General features: G+C 48.3%; 1 protein-coding gene across 1 annotated transcript in view; it reads left to right on the top strand.

The window, feature by feature from the left end:
- Positions 1-17,999, top strand: part of NPAS2 (neuronal PAS domain protein 2) — a 109,537-nt gene extending 91,538 nt beyond the window's left edge. Inside the window, exons 15-21 of the mRNA XM_069494407.1 lie at positions 1,419-1,508; positions 5,415-5,561; positions 10,672-10,869; positions 12,879-13,069; positions 13,364-13,456; positions 15,198-15,348; positions 16,731-17,999. Coding sequence (XP_069350508.1) covers positions 1,419-1,508; positions 5,415-5,561; positions 10,672-10,869; positions 12,879-13,069; positions 13,364-13,456; positions 15,198-15,348; positions 16,731-16,913 — 1,053 coding nt within the window. The 3' untranslated portion in view covers positions 16,914-17,999. The remainder of the gene's footprint in view (positions 1-1,418; positions 1,509-5,414; positions 5,562-10,671; positions 10,870-12,878; positions 13,070-13,363; positions 13,457-15,197; positions 15,349-16,730) is intronic.
- The last annotated feature ends 5,088 nt before the right edge of the window (positions 18,000-23,087 follow it).

Raw genomic sequence — 23,087 nt, forward strand, 5'->3', positions numbered from 1 at the left:
CACCCAGCGTGGACGTGTGCAGGCCTCTCCGAGCCTTAGGCTGCCCCTGGCAGCTGGATTCCAAGAAGAAACATCTGAAGAGCCAGGCAGGGGCTGTATGACCTTCTACGACCTAGCCTTGGAAGTCACGTAGTGTCACCCCTGCCATACCTCTTGGTCACAGCCATCACAAGTCACCCATTGAGAGGGACATAGACCTCTAGTCCTAGTTGGGAGAAATGTCCAGGAATTTTAAGGGCTGTATCCAGGTAGTCACCAAACACCTGCCACCATCCTCGTTGACACTGAGATGGATTGAATGAGCCGCCTTCCTCTGGCTGTCACCGTGAAGGTTATGCACACCCTGCTTGAGGAGTTTGGGTGACACTTTTTTTTTCAAATAGAACATGACAGGATTACTTTCCCTCTCTCCAGCCACCTCGAAGTGCACTTGTAAGTTGGGCCTGTCCTTCATCCAGAATCCTTCCTGTCAGTACGTCCTGGTGATGGTGGCCACAGTGGTGGCCCGAGTTCTTCCATTTCCTCCCAGCCGTGCAGGGAAACACAGTTAGGACAGCCTGGGTCAACTCTGGTTCAGCCCCACGCCTGGGAATTCTCACTCAGAACAAGGTCTCCTGTTTCATCCCCCACCCCCCCAGTGCTGGCCTGGGTGACACTTTCCATCCAAGCTGCTCTTTATAGCCCTTCAGGACTAGGAGCAGTTTGGGAATGACTTCAGAAGGGTCCTTTCACTTTTCCTGTAAAAACTCCAATAGCCCATGACGCTGAGGGTTTCACTTCTTGTTTCTGCATATTGTCTTCTCCCCACCCCCATCGCCCCGAGTGATCACTCAGCCAGGATGTGACTCGGCTCACTTCCCCGGACTCTCTCCAGAGCTTCCCGGCGGAGGCTGGTGGAACTGCCCCAGTCTTCACCGCCTGGATGAGTTCATGGACACAGACTCGCATCTGCGTTAGCAGCAGGCACAAAGGATAAGGGCACGCAGGAGCCACCCTGGCTGTTGGTGTGCCCCATTCTCACTGTGGGGTGGCCCTGCTAGGAATTCAACAGTTTGGGAGAAGGGAGAAGAGCAACCAAACCTACCACAGCTGGAGTCTGGAACAGGAGGCAGGGAAAGGGCAGTGGAGCACAGCCTCCAGCCTGGGCAGGTAGCAGCCATGCAGAGCACCCCGTGGTGTGGAGGAATCGTGGACCCCACGTGGTTCAAAGGCCACCTGCACCAGCCGTGTGTCAGCTCTGACCGCATGCACATCCTGGCAGTGCAGCCCGGAACGGATACCTGTGCCTTCTAGAAGTCTCCACCCTACTGCAGAAGGGCCTCCATTAAGCCAGACAACCCAGCCAACCAAGCCAGAGCATCCCTGCACCCCTGGAACGGCCAGAAGCCCGGTTAACAAGGCCCCTTTTTCCTCCCCAGGCTCCTCTGCCTTCCCCGTCTACCTGTGACCTCACCCAGCAGCTCCTGCCCCAGACCATCTTGCAGAGCTCGCCTGCTCCCATGGCACAGGTGAGCCCGGGACTCGGGGAGGCGCAGCACTTCCTCAAGTCAGAAGCATGTGGGTGTGTTGTGCTGACGTGTGTCACGCACTTAGGTGCCAGCAAGGCTCTGTCTTGGGGACTGCTCCTCCCAAGGTGCACTGGGGGCATGGCGAGCCATGAAGTTCATCCTGCACCCATCCTCTTCTGCTGTCCTTGTCCTCTCCAGATACATTCTCCAAGTTCTTTTCTCCAGTGTCTGTGCCAGTCCTTTTAACAATCTCTGTTCATCTCTCTGCCACTTTTCCACGTTGCTCTCATTTTTTATGACTCCTAATTGGCCATATTTTAGAAGAGGCCTCAATTAGGCCAAATGTCATTGGAAAACTCTGAAAAGATTTAAAAGCTGTGAGTTCAATACTATAAATATCACATTTGTTTTCAAAAAAAAAAAGAGGGAGGGCAGATTACAGCCTTGCTGAGTGATTCCTTCCTTGTTTCAACAACATTCAGCGAGTTTCTATTTGGGTCAGTGAGCAAGCAACGTGTGAGGGATGCAAAGATGTCACTGAGCCCTTGCGTTTGGTTCTCGGAGTTAGAGAGATGGCGTATGCACAGAGAAAGATGCCACCCGTGGCAGGGCGTGTGTTTTTATAGAACCAGTTATAAAATAGTCTGCCTCGGGAAGTCCGGTGTGGCTTCCTAGAAGAGGTGACATTTGAGCTGGCCCTGGAAGGATGGGTAGGAGGTTGCCCGGTGAAGAAGTAGGGGATGGCAGGGGAGAAAGACCAGGCATGTGCTTTTAGCAGGAAGTTACGAACACGCCTGACAAGCCTGGGGCCTGGGCGACAGGCCACAGAACACAGGAGCCCCTTACTCTGTGGTCACCGAGAGCAGCTGAGCTGATTGGCATGTGCTTTGCCAAGGCCGGAGCTCTGCCTTCAATGCCCTTGTGGGGTTATTGAGCTCGGCCCCAGTCCCTTGCCACACGCTAGACCTCGGTCCCAGACAGCAGCTCACCAGACTCTTCGACAAGAGTGTGGCCTTCTCTGTCTTGGTGCACATCTGTCAGCACCGATGAAAACTATTTCAGAGCATATGTCCTCTTAGCTGGGGTCGCTGATATTTTCCTGGAATAAGAAAGACCCGTGCTAGCACATGCTTCCTGCTAGAGTTGGGCTTGAGTAGTAAAAGCTACTCATGCAGAGTCTGCTAATTAAAATAATCTATATTCATTCTCCTTAGACCAAAAAAAAAAAAATCAAAATAATTTTTTTCTCTTCAAATTTCTAAGGCATACTTGGTTTGAAATTAGTAACTTTCTCATTCCAAAAGCACATGAAATGAGAATTCCTTTAACTTCTGGATCTTGCATGGGGAAGAATATCTGTTTATAACCATAATGGTGTGATTAAGGCCCTTCGAGAATTCTAATTTTTCATTTATTGAACTTTACGTAATAGTAACTGCTCTTAGTGTGTTAGGCCCACTATACTTAATAATAGCCATATTCTGCCAGATACTCCCGCATGATACTGACTTTTCAAGTCGGGTGGCTCTTCTCATACCCGCCCCAAGTGAAACAATGACATTCTGCGATTCTCCCTCCTTCCCCTCAGTGATGCCATCACTGTAGCAACCTGTCGGGGACACAGGGGAAATAAAGTCCCACATCTGGGGAGTGGGTTATCTGGGTAACCGGTAGTTTTTCAAAAAGCCTCTTGTGCTTCATACTGTGTTTCTAGAATGTCTCTAAGTTAGAGAAGGTCTCTCTATCAGAAAGGCCACGTTCAAGAAGATAACGAGGGACTATCGACTGGGTACCTGGGAGGCCTTGAGAAAACAAGACTGATTCAAAAAGGAACTCACACCTAGGAACCCCGCCCCTCTGGCCCCCAACGGCAGCTCAGCAGCCAGGAGCCGGCTCCACTGCAGGTGGAACCACAGTCCTGAGCTTCCTGACTTTGCAGAACCCACCATAGAAGCTTTGGCGTTTTGTTTGTTAAATTAAATACAGGATATAGCTTGTTTGCTTTCTCAATTGCGTTCTCGCCAAATCCCAGCTGAGCGCTTTGATGAGCTACGTCCTGCTTGAGATTTCTTTGAGACAGTCCAGTACAGCACAGGTATTTTTATACTCATGTGTAGCAGCAGAAACTTCTTTTAAAGGAAGTCTGATGTCCAAGCCGCTCCCACGGAGGTGGGAGTGGGAGGGTGGAAGTGGGGCCTTGCCACCAGCTACTAAGACTCAGGATTCACATATGGGCTCTACCCCATCTGGCTGTGTGACCTCGAGCCTCTTGGCGCGACACGGGCTTCTTGTCCCTATGTTGCCTGCATGGGACAATAGCTGGCACGTGAAGGTCTCCACAAATGGCAGCAGCACCTGCCATTAGTCTTATTTCTTCTTTTTATTTTATTTTTTTTAACACAGGGTCTTACTCTATGGCCCAGACTAGCATGCAGTGACCCAGTCATAGCTCACTGCCTCAACCTCAAACTCCTGGGCTCAAGTGATCCTCCTGCCTCAGCCTCCCCAGTAGCTGGGACTACAGACGTGCACAAGCACTCATAGCTAATTTTTTTTATTTTATCTTTTGTAGAGACAGGGGTCTTACTATGTTGCCCAGCCTGGTCTTCAACTCCTGGCCTCAACTGATCCTCCCTCCCACCTCAGCCTCCCAAGGTGCTGGGATTACAGGCGTGAGCCACCACACCTGGCCTCTTTGCTATTATTTTGCTGTTCCACAAAACTGTGATCAGTTATTCCATCCCCCAGTATATCCCATCTGTATTCCCAACTCTCTGGTCCCCTTGTTTTTCCATGTATGGGAGGTCAAAGGGCAGAGGGAGAGAGAGAGGCTCTGAAGGCATTTGCAAAAGACAGTGGGCAGGAAACAGACTAGGGAGAATGTTGGGGTAGAGATCGAGGGAGTGGAGATCAAGTCATTGTAAAAAAAGGGGGGGAAAAACAAAGAGAAGGAGCAAAAGTCCAAGTCCAGCAAACTCATTTGCCAAAAGGAATGGGAGTCGCGGAGAGCCCCACAGAGCCCAGAGCGGGGGCTGCGAGCCCAGGGCGTGCTGCCCTCCCCCCGATCTTGTGATCCCGAACTCTCTGCATGTTTCCTGCCAGCAGAGCACTCTGTTGAGGCAGACGGGGGACAGGGGACAGGGATCACCTGCGGGAGCTCCCTAAAGCCAGCCTCGTCCCCAGGAAGGGACTGAGGGGCCTGAAGGACGGGGAGACCTGGTGCTTGTGCAGAGCAGGAGTGAACGTCCCTCGTCCAGCGTCCCCTCTGCCAGTGTGACCCTCAGGGTAAACTTTAGGTGATTGTTTTGTGCTTCTTCTTAGTTCTTATTTGCACAGGTTTCTGAGATGGGCATAGCAGCAAGTGAGCCGGGGCGGGGGAAGCAAAGGGGATGACAAGGACTCCCCGTCCCAGGCCGGTTTGGAGAGCACCGGGGTCAGGTTTAGGACGAGAGGCCCCAGCAGGGCCTGTGGAGCCGTCGCACACGCTGCCATGCCCTAGATGAGGAAAAAGCACTCTCGGGTGCCCTGCTTTTACATTCATCCCCAAAGCCATTTGTTCTTCCATCCAAATTTGGAATATCAGTGTAAGCATTGCTTACAAACCACGTCCCGACTCTGTGGCCCTCCCAGACTGCAGCACAGTAAATCAGATCTATAGATTCAGATGGGCCTGCCGTCACCGCCAGCCTGAGAAAGGCTGGTGCCGGGTCCCCAGGACACCCAGGCCTCACCCGCAGTCCCTGCTCACTGCCAGGCACCCGGCAGTGAGCTCCCAGGACACCGGGCAGAGTGGCCGGGCGATGGAAAATGGACGTGCACTGGGATGGTCAGAACCACAGCACGATCTGTCTGCCAAGGCTAAACTAACTCTTTCCTCTGGTTCTGTTTTTCGGCTCCACCTTGAAGTTTTCAGCACAGTTCAGCATGTTCCAGACCATCCGAGACCAGCTGGAGCAGCGGACGCGGGTCCTTCAGGCCAGCATCCGGTGGCAGCAGGAAGAGCTCCACAAGATCCAGGAGCAGCTCTGCCTGGTCCAGGACTCCAACGTCCAGGTGATGCCCTTGCCCAGGCCAGTCTGTCCTCCCTGCCACTCTGGGATGGGTCCCCACCCTCCATTTCAGGGCAGGTGGGGCTCTCAAAGCCTCGTTCACTGCCTTCCAGAGCCCTCTATGCTTAGGAAGCATATTGCAGCCTCCATAGGCAACGTACAGGGAGTGACTCCTCATCCCCATCTCCAGGGAAACGTGAAAGTCCCATGACATCCTCTTCCCTCACCCCCCCGACTCTGGTGGGCACGTACTGTCACTGCCTCACCTGCATTTTCACTCGTGTCTTTGGCGTTGGATCGCCTGCCCGGATGCCAGCCTCAGTCCGGGTGTGGCTCCCAGCACCGGCACAACTTTGCTTTCCCAGCATGGAGCCAGGCTGGTAGCAGAGGGTGAGGGAAGCCACTGCTCTCTATGTCTCATCCAGCGCTGAGTCGAAGGAGACGGGGGAAATGATGGTATCTGTGCGGAGGGGACCACAGACGGAGCTGGGGGCCGGCACCTCCGTGCCACCCCATTTGTGGCATGCCAGTGGGGCCGCTCTGCATGCTCCGACAGCTCTCACCGTAACAGCTCCATATTCCAAACTCCCTTGGAATTGTTTGGAGAGATTTTTTTTTTTTTTTTTTTTTGGAGGAAAAACTTTAAATATTGGATCTCTTTCAAGGACAGATTATTTTTACCAGGTTTTACTTACATCAGTCCAGGACTGCTTATCTTCAGATGTGCATTATTTGGACCCAGCCTTTAATTGCAATTCTAGCTAACCTTGGAGTTTGCCCCAGGAGCCCTAAGCATTGCAGCTCTCTTAGCAGACACAGAAGGAAGCAGAAAGAACACCAGGGGACATGGCCAGAGCATTGTCCCTGCTGCTCCCTCCTGCCCCCTCACTGTCCACAGAGACCCTCCCCTGGCCACACAGCTTCTAAAGTGCAGCAGCACCCAGGACAGGCGGGCTCCATCGGGGAGCAGCGCTGTGAGCTGTGCACGCTGAGACTAGCACAGGGCAGTCCGGGTTCTGTTGGACATGGGGAGATGTCTCCTCCACGCATCCTGTCTCCTTGGGTTCCCAGCAGCTCTGCCCAGCCCCGCAGGGGCGCTCCTGTGGCTTTGCAGATGCTCATTGCTCCTTCCCTCCCTGTCCCTGCACAGCCCTCTCTGCCAGAGCTGGCTCCTCCCTGTAGAGAGGCCATGGCTGGGACAGGTCCCCCTGCCCACCCGCTGCCACCAGGCACACCGTGTGCGAGTTGTGCAGGCTCCACTCTGACCTCCGGCCACGCCCAGAGCCCTGCTGCTCCCTCCCCACCTCTTCAGGGACTCCCAAAAGTTGATAAGGGAGAAGGCTCAGCATTTACATGAAAAGAAATGGAGTCACCAAGGCATGATTCCACCTTTTACCAGAATAAGTAAAAAGCCACTTTTTACTTATTCGTTCCCAGCTGTGATATTTTTCTCACAGATCCAGGGCCTGACTGGGAGCCCAGAACTTGCCTGACTCCAATTACTTTAATGGAATTTTTACACTGACAGGAAGGGGGAAGTTGAGCCAGAAACTGCTAAAAGCAAGGTGGGCGTATGAACATCCTCCTCAGTGCCTGGGCTTTTCTACTTCCTGCCTTTTCAACATGAAAGCTGAATTTTTTAAATAACAGGCGACGAGGTTGTTGCTTTCACTCCCTGTCATAAAGAAGCCTTCTTTCTCCTCCTCATGACCCGTGCATTTTGTTCACCCCCAAGTACCTGTGCGAAGGGCCCCCGAGTCTGAGGGTGACGTGGGCATCTAGCCTGCCGCGTGTTCCCTACCACTTTCAGCCCTGCGACCTTTCCTTTGCTGTGGAATTTTCCAAAGAACGTGGAAATCCACAGACAGTCAAAGCAGAGGACATTTCCCCAAGGAGTCTGCCTTCTTGGTTTTTTGCAAGGCTTAAAGAAGTATTAATCTGCTCCAAAATGCTTAACCAAAATGTGATATTTGGGGGGACTTTGTTGAAAAAAGACCAAACTGTGTGATTCAAGCGTAGAGAATAAGCAAGCGATTACCCCAGCCCGCCCCCAGCAGTGGGAGGCTAGACGGAATGAGAACGGCAAATCGGTGATTGCTGAGGCCTCGTGACATACACGTGGTGTCATCACCTCCATTGTGTGTCCTTCTGAAATGTCCTGTGATGACAAGTACTTGTAAAAGTAAGCAGATAATAATGGAAAAAATCACATTTGAATACAGGGCAGGTTTGTTCTTGAATATTAGAAGGTTTTTTTCTCTGATAACTTTTCCTACTTGAATTGGGGAACTATTTTTTTTTTTTTTTTGCATGTTTTCTATAAGACTGACCCCAGAGCCCTTTTAAGAAGCCATAAAATTCCACTTTATTGTTGATAAAACAGAGGCACAGATGTGCACAGCAGCAAACCAGGAATCACTCTCCCGCCCAAGACTTTACTTCATTGGTTCAGAACTTTCACTGAGTCTCTGTGTGCCTGTGATGCTTGCGAAGTACGTTGTTTTTTTCCCCAAAAAAAGGTTGGGTTATGAGGGAGAGGGCCTCTAAGGCTGTTGGTGTTTGCACCTAGACAGCATCATGGAGGGCACGACTCTGGTAAGAGCTGTTCTGCCGAAAGCTCTGCCACACCTCCGAGAGTTGGGAAGGCAGCTTCTTGCCTTTTTGGGAGCATGCCCGCCCTCTGCTGGCTGCTCTAAGGAGTGGCTAGAAGGACACCTGTGGCAATGGCAAGTGGCGTTTTCCTCCATCCATCCATCCATCCTTCTGCCCACCCATCCATCCATCCATCCATCCTTCCATCCATCCACTTGGCAGACACCCATTATGTACCAGGCACATGGTTAAGCACTGTGGGGACACAGGGATAAATAGGACAGGGTTTCCACCCTGAGAGTGTCCATGTCAATGGAACAGAGGAGCGCACCAAGCAGTCTGTTATTAATACATAACACTAGCAGACATAGTTTGCCTTTCTTTGTGCAAAACTATGAATAAACGTCGTTTATTCATTCATACATATGTTTATTCCATTCATTCATTTATTGAATAGTTTTTATATGCCCAAAGAGGCAAAGGAGCAAAAAGCTCCCTTTTTCATATTAAGTATTATTATTATATTATCTAACATTTATTCAATATTTACTATGTCTCATTTAACCACCTGTGAATTATGTGATGTTAATGTTGCTGTTTTATTACTGAGGAAACTAAAGCTTTGAAAAAGGTCTGGAAGTTGCCCAAGGTTAGTGGATGTTAGTAGATGGTAGGGTGGGAATTTAAGGTATGTCTGACTTAAGGTAGACTATACTGCCTGTCATCAATAACAGTTGCATTTATTTGAACTCTAATCAAAAGATAAATTGTATCCTACCAGAAAAATGTATGCTAATTGGGTTTGAGTATTGGGGTTTTGCTGATGTAATGAAGTAGAGGTTACCCTATGTGCTGTAACAAGCCACGTTATAATAGGTAGCTAGGATTACATGAAACACTAATCCTCAAAGGTTTAAGACGACAGATACCCAGAAAATTCTTCTTAACCTCTAAAGTGGTAAGGAGCCCTCATTTCAAAACCGCAGGCTTCTCTGTCGGGGGTGGGAGCACGAGGGGATATTGAGGAGGTCAAGCGTTCTGCTGAAAAGGGCCTGGGCCCAGACCCAGTCCCAGCTGTGGAACAGCTGCTTGCACTAACTGATCCGTACGTGCCCTCCATGCGCCTGCAGGTCACAGCTCTGCACCTGCCTCTCCAAACCTGCTCTGTCACTCGGTAAACGTCAGCGTGTCGGTTCTGTGCTGTGTGTGAGGTGGCACTGCACTGAGTACAGGAATTGGGGTTAAAAACGCCAGATTCCAGGAGGCAGAGAGCCTTCCTCCTGAAGAACCGCAAGCTAAAGGTCAGGAATGGAGTGGAACATTGCCTGTCGAGAATCATGATAGAGACAGTGTCACTTGATATTTTTAATGCCCAAGAGGGGCTTTTGTTAAAAGAGCTAGTTTCAGGTCATTAGTTAAATTATTATTAAAATCATTACAGTTGTTTTTCTTAAAACTTTAGAGTCATCTTACAGATCCTATTTTATTTGCATGTCTATTAATTTGGTCTGAAAAGACCAAATTAATAGATATGCTCCACTGTTTTTTTATTTCTGTTCAATTAGTTTGTAAGTTTAACAGATTGTGAATAATCAACATTATCTACCAAAGCCTTTAATTTATCTGAATCTTTCAAACATGACACGTACCTAACAAGGCAGACTTATAAACCTAAGAAGTAGAAGCTTTCTAAGCACTTAAGCAACTGTTTTAAATCAAATACACCAAACTTATTTGAACTAAATTAGCAGTCTAATAAGCACTTACACACTCTTTACAAACTCCTCAAATTCTCTTAAACCTTTCAAATTAAAACCACCAGGTCAATATATCACAGCTTCTTGAATGTCTGCTCTATCTCAGATAATAAAATGTACAGAGATTACCAGGATGATTATAAAACTTAAACATAACTTTAAAGTACATGCACTTGATGTCACGCCATCATCTCCTTGCTTATTTGCCCACCTGGGAACGCAGTCACCTACGTAATGGACGCAGATGTGCCATCTCAGCTGAGCGCGCTGGGTTGAAGATTCCCAGCAGTGGGTATAGACACGGGTCACTGGTCAGAGACTGAAGGCCAGGCACAGAGCCCGTGCCACAGGTTAGCCAGCCCTCTGCCACTGTTATTGCATTATTCGTTCCATTTATAAGATGTTTATCCCCTCTGATAAGAAACTGATAAGCCAACCTAGACTCTGAACAAGTACATCAAGTGATTTAGAGAACATTTGGGTCTAAGTGGCTTTCATACTGTTAGACCTTGGTCACTTAACTGTAACCGTCATGAAGGCAGGGACAGCATCTCCCCAGCCCACCGCCTTACGTCCAGCGCCTTGCACTGTGCTGGGAGCATCGCAGGTCCTCTGTCTCCCGGCTGAGTAAATGAACTGTTTCCAGGCAGGTCAGACAGAGCAAGAAAGCTGACCAGTTGCTGTGGATGGGGGATGCAAGGAAGGTGCATACCTCTGAGGGCCCAGGTGACCCCAACCTTATAGGCATTTCTGTTCTGCTCCCAGATGTTTTTGCAGCAGCCAACTGTATCCCTGAGTTTCAGCAGCACCCAGCGGCCCGAGGCTCAGCAGCAGCTACAGCAAAGGTCGGCTGCAGGGACCCATGCCCAGCTCGGGGCAGGCCCCCAACTTCCAGGGCAGATCACCTCTGCCCAGGTCACAAGCCAGCACCTGCTCAGAGAATCGAGTGTGATATCAACCCAGGTAAATGCGCCCTGCTCCAGATTCAGTCCTTGCCACTAGAGCGGACAGGCTCTTGCAGTCCAGGATGTACTTGATTCCTGTAGCCTACATGAACTAGAAACCTACCGCGCTGCTCGTTTATGGACCGGGGGTAGATTATGGTGGTGTGCTTTTTTTTTTGGCTTTTCTTTTTTAAAGTCACTTTGAAGCCCCAAGTTGAATTGGCTTCCCTCTGTGGCTTATTAATGTTCACCTTAGTCCCTTGCTGTGGCCCTTAAAGCTACCATGCAGCTGAAACTTTCAGCTTTGATGCTGACGCAGGGTTGGAGGTAGATGAGGACATCCCAGGCACACACACGTCTGCAGTCCCCGTCACCTACTCCTGGTTTTAGCTACAATCCACGTCAGCAGCCACCACCGTTCATTGTGCCTTGCCCCTGGCCCACCAGTGACCCCCCAATCCAACAGGGTCACCAGTAGATAAATGGCACTTGAACGGACTGGAATTAAGAAGGCCTAAGCCCCTGCTTCTGGCAGATCACAGATGGGAAACCAGCCTTTCCTCAGGCCTCTCACATTCGCATACGCCTTGGTGACTTCAGGAAATGTCTGCTTGAGCCCCTGTTACTCACAGAGACCCCAGGGAACAAAGAGGAACAAGAGTTGTCCTGAACCTCAAGGAGCTTCTAGTCCTGTAGGCAATCTGGGAACTTAGACAGATAGTGCACAGCACGATGTGGACAAGTACAGCGTAAGACAGTTTAGTCCATCTTTATCCACTCGGAAAGGTTTTACTTGAAAATGTAGCCTTTTGATTCAAAAGGTCATCAGAAAAAAATGAATGGGTGAGAATGGCCAAAAAAATTCTGGAAAAACTGAGGAAGGATTTACACCATCTGATATTGAAAAATTTTATAAAAGCTCTAAGAATTAAAGCTCTGTGGTAGCACTGTGTGAATGGACAGTCAGTGAAACAGCCAGAAAGCCCAAAAGCAAGTTCGAACTCCCTCCTTCATTCATTTATTATTGTACTCAGCAAACATTTATTGAGTGTTCACTGCATGTCAGGCACAAATTCTGAGCACCAGAGGGACAGCAATGAACAAAAAGGGAGAGAAGAAAAGAATCCCTGTTCCAAGCGGGGAGGAGAAGGGAAACAAACAAGTAGAAATGACAGTGAAATGGCGAGCGAGAATGCTGGCGAGGGCGGGATGAGTTGGAGTTTTAAATAGGCAGCCAGGGAGGCAGAGAAGAGAATTGTCTTGTCTGTCTGGGTTGCTATAAGGGAACACCTGAGGCTGGGCCATTTATAAAGAAAAGAGTTTGTCTGGCTCACGATTCTGCAGGCTGGACAAGAAGCACAGTGCTAGCATGTGCTTCTGGTGGGGGCCTCAGGAAGCTCCCACTCCTGGCAGAAGGCGAAGGGGGAGCAGGTGCAACACCTGGCGAGAGAGGAGAGAAGGGGGAGGTGCCAGGTTCTCTCTAACAGTCACATCTCCAGGGAAGCATGGAGCAAGAACAGCGCCCAGCGGTCATGAGGGATCCGCCCCCATGACCCAAACACCTCCCACCAGGCCCCACCTCCAGCTCTGGGGACCAAATTTCAACATGAGATTTGGAGGGGACAGATATGCAAACTGTATCAATAGTATGTGAGCAAAGACCTGAGGGGGTGAGAATATCGGTATCAGGGGACATAGAGGGGTCAACAGATGTGCAGGCCCTGAGGCAGGAGGAGGCCCGGTGACTTAGAGAAACAGCCAGGAGGGCCACATGTCCAGAGTGGAATTTGTGAAGCAGAACATAGCTCAGTTCAGCGCACATTTATGGCTTTCCTACTGAGAGCCGGGCACAGTCCTAGACCCAAGGGATTCAAACACAATCCAGTGGGAAAGATGTCAAAATGCTTCAATAAATATTATAGTTGGTAGATCCTCAGGGGAAAGGCCAGGGCGGGTAGAAGAAGGAGCCGCTGGGGATGTTTCCTGGAGAGATGACACTGAGTTGAGTCGAAGTGTTACCTTTCTCAGGGTCCAAAGCCAATGAGAAGCTCACAGGTGCTGCAGGGCGGTGGCCGCTCCGTGAGCAGCTTGGCGTCCCCGTTCAGCAGTGCCGCTGCTGTGCTCCCACCAAGTCTGAATCTCACCACACCTGCCTCCACCTCCCAGGACGCCAGCCAGTGCCAGCCCAGCCCGGACTTCAGCCACGATCGGCAGCTCAGGTACGGAGACGGTCCTCGTTTCAGGGAGAACCAAGACGTGGTTTCACGCGGTTCGGTTCAGCTCTCCTTTCTGGTGCCGTCAGTCAGACTCTAAAGCAGCCACAGCAGAGCTCAACTAAGGAAGGGGCAGTAGGTGACCTGCTGCATCCATCTTCCTCTGAGAGTGGAGGGGGAAAGTGGGGATTAGGGTCAACCGTACAGGGTCCAGCCAGGCTGCGCGAGCACCGCCATCAGCCGGTGGGTCTGCAGCTTGGTGCTGACCAGCGTTTCCCATCTCGCTCCCTCTGCTCCAAGGCTGTTGCTGAGTCAGCCCATCCAGCCCATGATGCCTGGGTCCTGCGACGGGAGGCCGCCCTCGGAGGTCAGCAGGACGGGACGGCAAGTCAAGTACGTGGCCCAGGTTGGGGGGGAAGCCGAGCGCTGCCTGAATGGTCCCAGGCTGGTGAGGTCTCATCCACCTGGGCCCGCAGTGCTCACCATGAGTCTTGCACAGAAGATGGCGGCATAGTGTGCCCAGGGCCTTGAAGGGGACTCTGCCCCTTAGCTTTTCTTCCACTGTTTCCTGTGTAAGCAGATAAAACTTGGAGTCAGCACCCCATGCTTAGAACAGGACCTGAACGAAGCAATTAATCACACCCCCAGTTTGCCATCATCTTGGGACTTCTTGACATGTCTAAAAACCTTCGCCCCTGGTGGCAGCCCTGGCTCCAGCTGACTTTCTGTAGCACTTGAATCCGTGCAGGGGACCTGAACCCTGCGGATGCAGCCCGTCCCTCCCAGACACACGGCCTCCTCTCACTTCCGGGTCTCTCCTCCGCTGTGCCCCCCAGACCACAAGCAGCTTGGCTCAGCTGCTTAACTGCTAGGGACAAAGGTTACTGGTGACATCAGGGTGAATAGTTTAGAAGCTACTGGAAAATAGTTTCTAGCCCTTTGAAATGAGGCAGAAATAGAACTAACATAGAGATGTCTCTTTTGTATAAACACTGCTTTAATTTGTGTCCAGAGTTCACCAGGACAGTGCTGGCTGCTCAGGGAGAGGCCTCACAGGCGCCCCTCGGCCTGTCCCCTTAGAAGTCCGTCTGTGCCCTCCTTCAGCCTGTAGGGTTAGGAACAGCAGGTAGTCATTGAGCCTTTCTGGGGTCAGGCGCCTCTGTGTACATCATTTCATTTTATCCTGATAAAACCTCTATGATAGAGGGGCGTGCTCCTGTCTTTATTAATGAAGAGACTGAGCTTTAAAGGGGTTATGTGATGTTCTCCAAGGCCACACACTACACGTCGCAGTAGCCTTCGCCCCCAGAGACTTCCTGGCCCTGGAGACTTTCTGGTCACAGGAGGGTGAGAAGGGGACCGCACCTGGCTGGAAGCCGTCTTTAAAGTTCTGTCCATGCTGTCAGTTAGGAAGAGGGTTTTGCTTTTGCTTTTGGATTTTCCCTGTTCTTCTAAATGATCCAAATAAGTGGAAACAAAAATTCTTGTTACATCACTTTCCAGAGATGTTTAAAATGCCATGAACTAGGCAAATATGGAAATTCTTTCCTCTGGGAACCCTAACTGCCATTTTCGGTCAAACCAATAATTTATACCCTCCCCATCTCCCCTACTGTCTCTTCCAGACATGACCCAACAGCTCCGGCCCAAGTGTGTCAGGATCTGTCTGCGCGTGCGCACACACACACACACACACACACGTGTGCCTCTTCAGGGGAGGCTTGGAGCCCCCAGCACCTGTTACAGACGACCCCACACGGGGAGATAACGTCTCTAGAAATACAATGCAGAGCGGACTTCTCTATAGTATCTGCAATCATCCGTTCCTAATCCGTAATCTTCCAGACCTTTCCTAAATGGCCTTTCTCTGCCCCTTGTTAGTGGACCATTATCAACATCTCTAAAAACATTTTTATTGTGGTAAAATATAAATAACATAAACTTAACCATTTTAACCATTTTTAAGTGTGGTTAAAATGGGTTACCTTTTTTTCTCTATTGATAGCGTCCTTTGATGCACAGAAGTTTTTGATGAAGTCCAACTTATTTTTTCTTTTGTTGCCTGTGCTTTTGGTATCATATCAATACTGCTTTAAAAGGGTCTGTTTTCTCCTTCCCACGCGAAACCTAACAGGTACGCCCAGAGCCAAACCGTGTTTCAGACTCCGGACGTGCACCCCGCCAGCAGCAGCAGCAGCGCCCCAACTCCCGTCCTGCTGACGGGGCAGGCGGTGCTTCACCCCAGCTTCCCCGCCTCCCAGCCGCCGCCGCAGCACTACCTGCAGGTGGGCACCCCGGCCCCGTGGGGCTCTAGGGAGCCGGGGCCAAGCGCCACACCCCAAGTCTGAAAGGCCTTCTCCTCCTCTGCTTTCAAGGTGGTTCTGTCACTGGTACAGAAGTAAGCCCCAGAAAGATTCCTATTTGAATGTTTTTCATGCTTAAGGTGTATAAAGTCTGGGTCTAGGTAGTATGAGAAATCAGGAATCAGCTATTATGCCTCATATGGTTGTGTGCTCAAAGTTCCATCTTTAAAAAGTAGTTTTTAATCAAATTTTTATATCTTGATTTTTTTTTTTTTTTTTTTTTTTTTTTTTTAGAGCAAAAGTCAGGCATTCAGGCATTGGTGACTTTGTCGGACTTTTCAGTTCTCAGGACACAGACGCGACTGTGGATGGGACATGATGAGGCGAGAAGGCAGGGGTGGCAGGGAACATATGAGAAGTCACCCATGTCTTTCTTCAGTGGCAGCAATAAACACGTTTGGGGGCACTTGCGTGCGAGCCACAGGCTACAGATACAAAGAGCTCTTCAGCCTACTCGCTGCCCTTAGGGAACTCGGGGTGCAGTGTGGGATGGTGGGTGAGCACAGCGTGCGTTCGGGCTTGGGTTAGTGCAGAGTGGGGGCACCGTGGCAGGGAAGCCATCACGGAAGGGGAAGGGTGGGCTCAGGAGGCACCTGCTGCAGAGCCGGACATCCAGGAGATGCACAAGGTGTGGGTGAAGGGGGGAAGAGAAAGGGACAGCGCTCCAGCAAGACTGCCTGAGCAAAGTGCAGGGCAGGTGTGCCCAGGTGGCCTCGAGAGTGGGGAGACTGGGTTACTCGGAAGGGGAGAGTTCATGGAAGGGAATAGTGAGAAATAAGATTGGAGCTGCCAATGTCAGGCTTTGGACAGCTGAAGCTTCTGAACTTCACATCAGGATGTTCCTAGGAGGTACTGGCGAATAGCATTTGGAGGTAGTTATGGACCGGGGACCAGCGGTGAAAAGTGTGCACACCGGATGTGTATTTGCGTTCTGCCCCGTCGCTTATCTGCATGTGGCTTCAGGTTCCATCACCGAAAAACATTCTGGCTACATGTAGGTCACATGCACATGTTTACAAACCATTCCCCAAAGCCTCAGCCCCAGGTCCACTGGGCCAAAAGGAACCCCCGGTATTGGTGGAGAACTTGGCTTCAGCATTCACCCCCATCTGGTAGAGCCTCAGGTTCCTTTCTTCCCCATCCACACCCTGCCCAAGGTCCTGTCAGAGCCACCTCTCCCCACGGGCCCCCTCAACGAGCGTCGCTAGTCTGACGGAATCTGCAGCACAGCCCCACCCCTGTAAGGCAGCTGAGGGACTGATGACTCAGAACCACCCCTGGAGCCCTTTTTCTTTTCTTTCCAGGTACAGGCACCAACCTCTTTGCACAGTGAGCAGCAGGACTCGCTGCTCCTCTCCACCTACTCACAACAGCCAGGGACCCTGGGCTATCCCCCGCCGCCCCCAGCGCCACCCCAGCCCCCGCGGCCTCCCCGAAGGGTCAGCGGTCTGTCTGAGTCGTCAGGCCTCCAGCAGCCTCCCCGGTAGTGCCCTGGCGCTGAAGTTGGGACACAATCAGCTTTAACCAATGGACAGGGGGGGTGGCCACGGGAGATGGGAACAGGAGTCTGAACTAAACCCTTGGCTTTTGTACACACTGCGTACATCTCAAAACTCCTGGATAGTAACCATCTCTGGAGTGCAGTGGCTGGTGCAGGGGGAAATGATCAGGAATATTGGCCATGTTTCCCTTGCCTCCGAGGTTCTCGGGCACACTCTACAGCCATACTGGACGGGAACCAAGTGCCCAGCGCAGGTGTCGATACTCCGTGTACCTTCAGAGGGGGTACATCGCGCTGCGTCCCCCAAGAGTGCACTGGTGACTCTGGCCAACGGTGGCCCGTCTGTCCGCGCTAGCTGGCCTTCACTCTCTTGATCGTCTTTCCTTTGTACTGGAGAAGGATTGGGTCAGACATCTGTTGGAGAGGGAATAAAGAGATTATTTTTCATTATTTTTAAATGGTTGTTTTGTTTTAATTTGCACAGCTGCACAGAGGAAATAACTTAGGCACTTTCTGTTTTTAAAAATCGTAAGGTCTCATGACTTCATTTGGGGACCACAGTAACAAAAACAGCCCACCAATCAGATAGAAAAGCTGGTCACTAACCAAGCTACAGATTCACACCCTCTGGCCTAAGCCCTACAGGATGAGGCTTTTCACCCCGTGCTGTACGGGCAGTGATTTTTTTTTCCCTAAATGTAACACTGGACTATTTCCTGTTTACTTCATTGATTGCAACTACAGAGGTGGACTCAAAGCAAAGCACAGTCATGCCAGCTGACATTCCAGAATTCTGTTGAGAACTCTGAGACTATGAGGGGACAGGTTTCACAAGCCAGACAGACAGACCTGGGGGACGCCTGTCCCCAAGGAAACCCTGCCATGTGCTGGCCCTTTGAGTGAGAATGCTGCATCTTTCTACATATCTTTCATGAGAATACTGAGAATTGGATTTTCCTTTTCAAAATGCACTTTGCTTTTTTTGTATGTTTTGTTATGTTGAGATGTTTCTAAAGAAAAGATTTTATGTAATTATAAGATGAAGCGCAGTGAATTGTACAGCTGTTGTAATAATGACCTATTTCTATATAAAATAAAATTGTATGGATTATGTGTAAATTATTTTGTATCTGAGACACCAGTTCCTTTCCCAAATATAAAAGTATAAAAGTTTTCTTGTGTTTTTCTGTGAGTGGAAATTTTGTAATAAATTAACAAATTTGTACAATTTCCTCTGTCCCTTGTTATACATCCCTGCATACACCTTTTCACCAGTAAACATGCTTTTTAAATTTCAAAATGTTTCAAGGATAATCAAAGGTATGAAAAAGGTAGAAACACGCAATAAATAATTTGGGTGATGGTGTTAAGTTTTTTGAGCTACGTGCATCAGCTCAGCCTCTCAGGTCCTTCTCTTTAAGTTTGTGCCAGTAAAACAATGGTTTACTTACTGTGGAAGTGACAGCAAAACAAAAACAGAAAAAAGTTCCTGGGAACATTTCAATCCTGACATAGGTAATGAGTGGAGATGACCAAGACATTCTCCACCAAAGCTTTCATTCGTAAACCATAATTAAACTCACCCAGGTTGGTTTCCATGGGGTCTCACTGCCAACACTTAGATTCCAATGATGTGGGGAAGCATGTGTGCCTATAACATGTGTGCACATACATGCCATGTTAGGGTAGGGGGACATAGCAGAATCTAGAAGGTTTCTGCCAACTACAGTCATCCCACTCTCATGACGTTTCATTACGTTGATGCAAGGGTACCTTGGTGTACTGTGTTTGAGAACCAGAGATGGCAATGCCCTTTTGAAAAGCATTGGTCCAAGAAAGCTAAGTTCCTTCCCCTTCTCCATCAATATAGCTCTGTGCTTCCCCCTGCCCTGTAAAATAGGGATAGGTCATGTCAATGCCCTAACTAGGATCAGGTTTGGATGATATAAGAGGGTGCTATATAAATACATTCAAAAGGAGTTGTACTACACAATTATTCTATTCCTGAAAAAAGGTAAGTCAAAATATTTTGCAGGCACTAGAACATTCACTCTTTAAAGGAACCAGAAATGAATCCCCTTTTTAAAAAAACTATGTGTGAAACTGGATTAACTTGTTTTTAATTTAATGTTTTGTAAAATCAAAGGTTTATAGATCTTATTTTTCTGTAAAAGAATTTGCTGTCAGAATCTTTCTAAGTAGAACAAGATTTTTAATGGACACAGCCTATTTATTGTCCTAGGATTTTCTAGCTGGAAACCATTAAAAGAGGGTGGAGTGTGCGTTGCTACTAATTTAATTTAGCTTTGCTTAAATCTTACACATGTTCAGAATTTGGATAAACTCAGAAAAGTTATTGTGTAATATTTCTTTAAACCCACATACACCATAGGAAGTTTAATCTCTAAAGTTTTGATTCATTAAATTTTGCTCATTAAAAAGCTATGTTGCAACCCTGCCCTATTTCAAAAAAAACCATGACCTTTCTATTTGGAAAACTATAAAGTCTTGGCTCATGAGAAGTGACTGAACTGTGAACTCTGGAGTACGCCAAGTTTATGGTATTTTAAACTAACTCAGTTAAAATGCAGTGTCTTCTGTCTCTAATGGTAACTAAAGTTCGTTAAATTAATTGTAAAATTTTGTTTATACATGCAACATCGTGTATTGGCCAACTATTAGTTCTAAGCCATGACATTTTGCACTCATCTAAATAATCTGGTAAAATTTGAGTGGTACAAGATTGCTTCAGTTTCTCTCTTTGTGAAGGCGCAGGTTGAAGATCTCAAAGTCAGCCATTGATATATCCTAGAGAAATAACTAATTTGGATCCTCTAGAAAAATGCTGTTAGTGGCTTTTTGAACAGACACACATGAACTTCATACTATACATATGAACAGTTTTATTTTTCTGGGAAAGAGGGCTCACTGGAAACAAAAAAAATCTCACTTAGGATTTTTGCATAACCATGCTTAGGCATATCAACTATATTAACTCCTTTTTAAATTATAAGTACTCTTTTTTTATAGTTCATGTTTTTAAGTGTGAAGTCATGAACTCATGGCCTTTTATAAACTCAACTTTTCTAATTAACCATTGTTACTATTTTATTTATGCTCAAATTGGCACAACTTGGCAAGTGGGAGCTTGCTCCTGCATTGGACTCCTTTGTCTTTTTGGCATTGCAATAAAAAATCAGATTCCAGATTTCTTTCTAGACAACAAGATCAAGGTCCATCTTGATCTTTTTTTTTCCCCCTGCCCCAAAGCATGGACTCAACTATCCTCCAACGGGTCCTGACTCCTTTTAGAAAAAAAAAAAAAAGATTAAAATCTGGGTGCCTAGAAGGAGAATGAGAGCTGGTGTTGGATAAAAGTGCCACATCTGTGGCTGTTATTGGGTCACTCTATTTTGACAGAGCTGAAAACGTTTCTTTCAAAGTCATGAAATCACACTGATTTTTGTGATATATTGTATTATATTCTGTCTTTCTAACATGATTTTGTTAACCACTAAGGCTTTCTGTGAAATTGTCATTTCATATAAAGTCAGTTATGAATTGTTGATTTTAATTTCATACGCTTCTCTGTGCCATCCTCGCCTCTGTGCCCACTAGCAGCCGCCTCGCCCAGGCCCCATTTCAGCTGGGTCACAGCAACAGCGTCCTCACAAACCTCCCAGACCCCAGTCTGTCCCCACGCTACCTCCAGACACGGCTCCCTTTAGCGCCTCTTCACTACCTGGCGCCTTTCCTTTTAGAACTCTTTCAGTGGCTCTTCTTGGGAAGTTCCACTGGCACTTCCTGGGGCACAGCCCTGCAAGAAACTGCCAAGGAGGACCCCTCCACTCCCTTAGGGTTTGTTGTCCCCAAGGCTGGTGAGGACTGGAATGCAGCCTGTCCACTTGTTTCTTGCTGCCCCCACAGGGAAGCATTCAGATCTTGTTCATTTTGAGGATTCTTTAAGGATTTTTAATCACTAAAAATAAAAAGACATTGGCAACTGGCACAGCTAACAAACACCAGAGAATTACAAAGCACACAAAGTTTCTGTGAAGTGGTTCTGGTCTCTGGGGGGCCCAGCAGTCACTGGCCTGGTCCCTGGGGCTTGGGAGGGAGAAACAAGCTGGAAGAGCCTGCAGAACTATACTGAAGCACAGAGAGCCCCAGGTAAGCTCGTGATTTTCAATCCTCAAATCAAATAGTCTTTATTGTATGTCTGTTCAACCTTTGATTAAGGCAGCAGAACTGACATCTGAGAGAGCCATTTTGTAGATTTCTACCGGAGGGGTCTATTTTGCTTCAACAAGAGGTAAGATCTATTCACATTTTGTCAGTTATATGGCAGTTTGAGTCAGCTGGCACCAGACTTCTGATTTATTATAGCAATGTAATAAATGAATGGTGCCCCAGAAAGCTGTTCCTTAATTCCCCTCTAGTGCTGGGAGCCAGTTAGAAAGGGCAGGATCACATTTTCAGAGAGTGATTGCAGGGACTCAGGATCAGAACAATGATCCCAGATGGGCCATAAGGTATGAAAGGCCTGAGGCAGGTTTCAGGTGCCTGAGCTTGAGAAAGAGGAGGAAAGCAGAGCACCTGTCATTGGGTTGAAACAAATTATGCCTTGTTAACAGAACCTCAGTTTTGCCCAGGGCAGCAGCAATGTCTCTAGCCCAGGCCAAAAAACCCAACCCGCCATTAGGCTAAGGTAATCATGATAATCCCATTTGTTTTGGGCAGGTATGTGCTCTTCCAGCCTGATTATAAGGGAGTCCCAGTCTTAGCCAATGACAGGTAGAAAGCTCCTCGAGGTTTCTAGAAAGGATTTTGTATTCTCATAAGAGACATGGGGTGGGGGGGTAAAGCTTGCCTGTTCACCCCCACCTCCTGCCTTTGAGGACAGTTGGGAAACCCTGGGGTGCAGTATCCACCCTGATATGGGATGCAAAGGCCTGAGTTCCTGATGAGATCACAGTCTCTGCCCAGTCCTGAAACTGCCTCCAGTCTTATCTGTAAGATCCTGAAACACGTCCATTGCTGAAAGCCCTGTTAGCATGTTAGGGGTGACATGCCTTGATATGGGCATTTTCCCATTAAGTGCCAGCCATTAAGTGGGCCCTTTCAACTTTGACCATCAAGCTCATCAGTTCTAGGAAATGCCGTTGAATTCAAGGTATCATCATCATGAAATTTCAGAACTTTAGAGATAAAGAGAAGATCCTAAAATCTTTCAGAGAGAAAACAGTTCACAAAAAATGGCCCATGACTTCTCAAAAACCACACTGAAAGATAGAAGGCAATGGAGAATGTCTTCAAAATGCTCAGGAGAAATTCTTTTCAACCTAGAATTCCATACAAGCCAGAATTTAAACTTGAAAGTTAAATAAATAGCTTCAGATACTTAAAGGCTCAAAAACTTTAGCTCTCATGCTCCATCTTGAGAAACCACTAAATGGTATGCTCTTGGGAGATAAGGGAATTTGTTAAGAAAAAGGAAGGCATAGATCCACAGATCCAATGGACTCTCAGAATCTCTAGACTAGTGGCATGCAATTCCTAGGTCTCCTCAAAGCTCCCCATCATCTCTTACATCACATTTAACCCACTCTTCCAACTGGACAACCTGCTGCCTCCCCAGGCCCCGCGCAGTATTCTTCCTCCAGTCTTTACATCCCCAGGGATAGAATAGCTAGAAGCAGCCACCCCCACTCCCCAGTGAAATTACTTTTGTGAAACCACTGACAATCTCCTGTTTGGAGAATCTAATGGGTACATCTGCTTTTGCCTTACTTGAACTCTATAGCATTTAGTACCTGTTGACCATGCTGTCCTCCTCTTGGCTTATATGGGAATATTTTCAAGTAACTCTTTTCGTACTGCTCTAATGACACTTTACTAATTTCTTACAGCTTCTGCCTCCCACACCTCTTAAATGTAGAGTCTACACTGGCCTCCTCTATCCCAGTCCTCTTGATTTAACCTCCTTGTATCTACAAAATCAGTGGCTCCTTTCCAATCCCACTGCAACTGCCTTAGTTCAGACCCTCATCATTTGTCTATATTTTGTAAACAGTTTCCTGCTACTGGTCTCCTTGCCACCACCTTGCCCTCTACTTCCAAGCTATTCTTCAGTGCAGCCGAATTAATTCTAAAACACCTA

The sequence above is a fragment of the Eulemur rufifrons genome, chromosome 19, assembly GCF_041146395.1.
Source record: "Eulemur rufifrons isolate Redbay chromosome 19, OSU_ERuf_1, whole genome shotgun sequence".
Taxonomy (NCBI): Eukaryota; Metazoa; Chordata; class Mammalia; order Primates; family Lemuridae; genus Eulemur; species Eulemur rufifrons.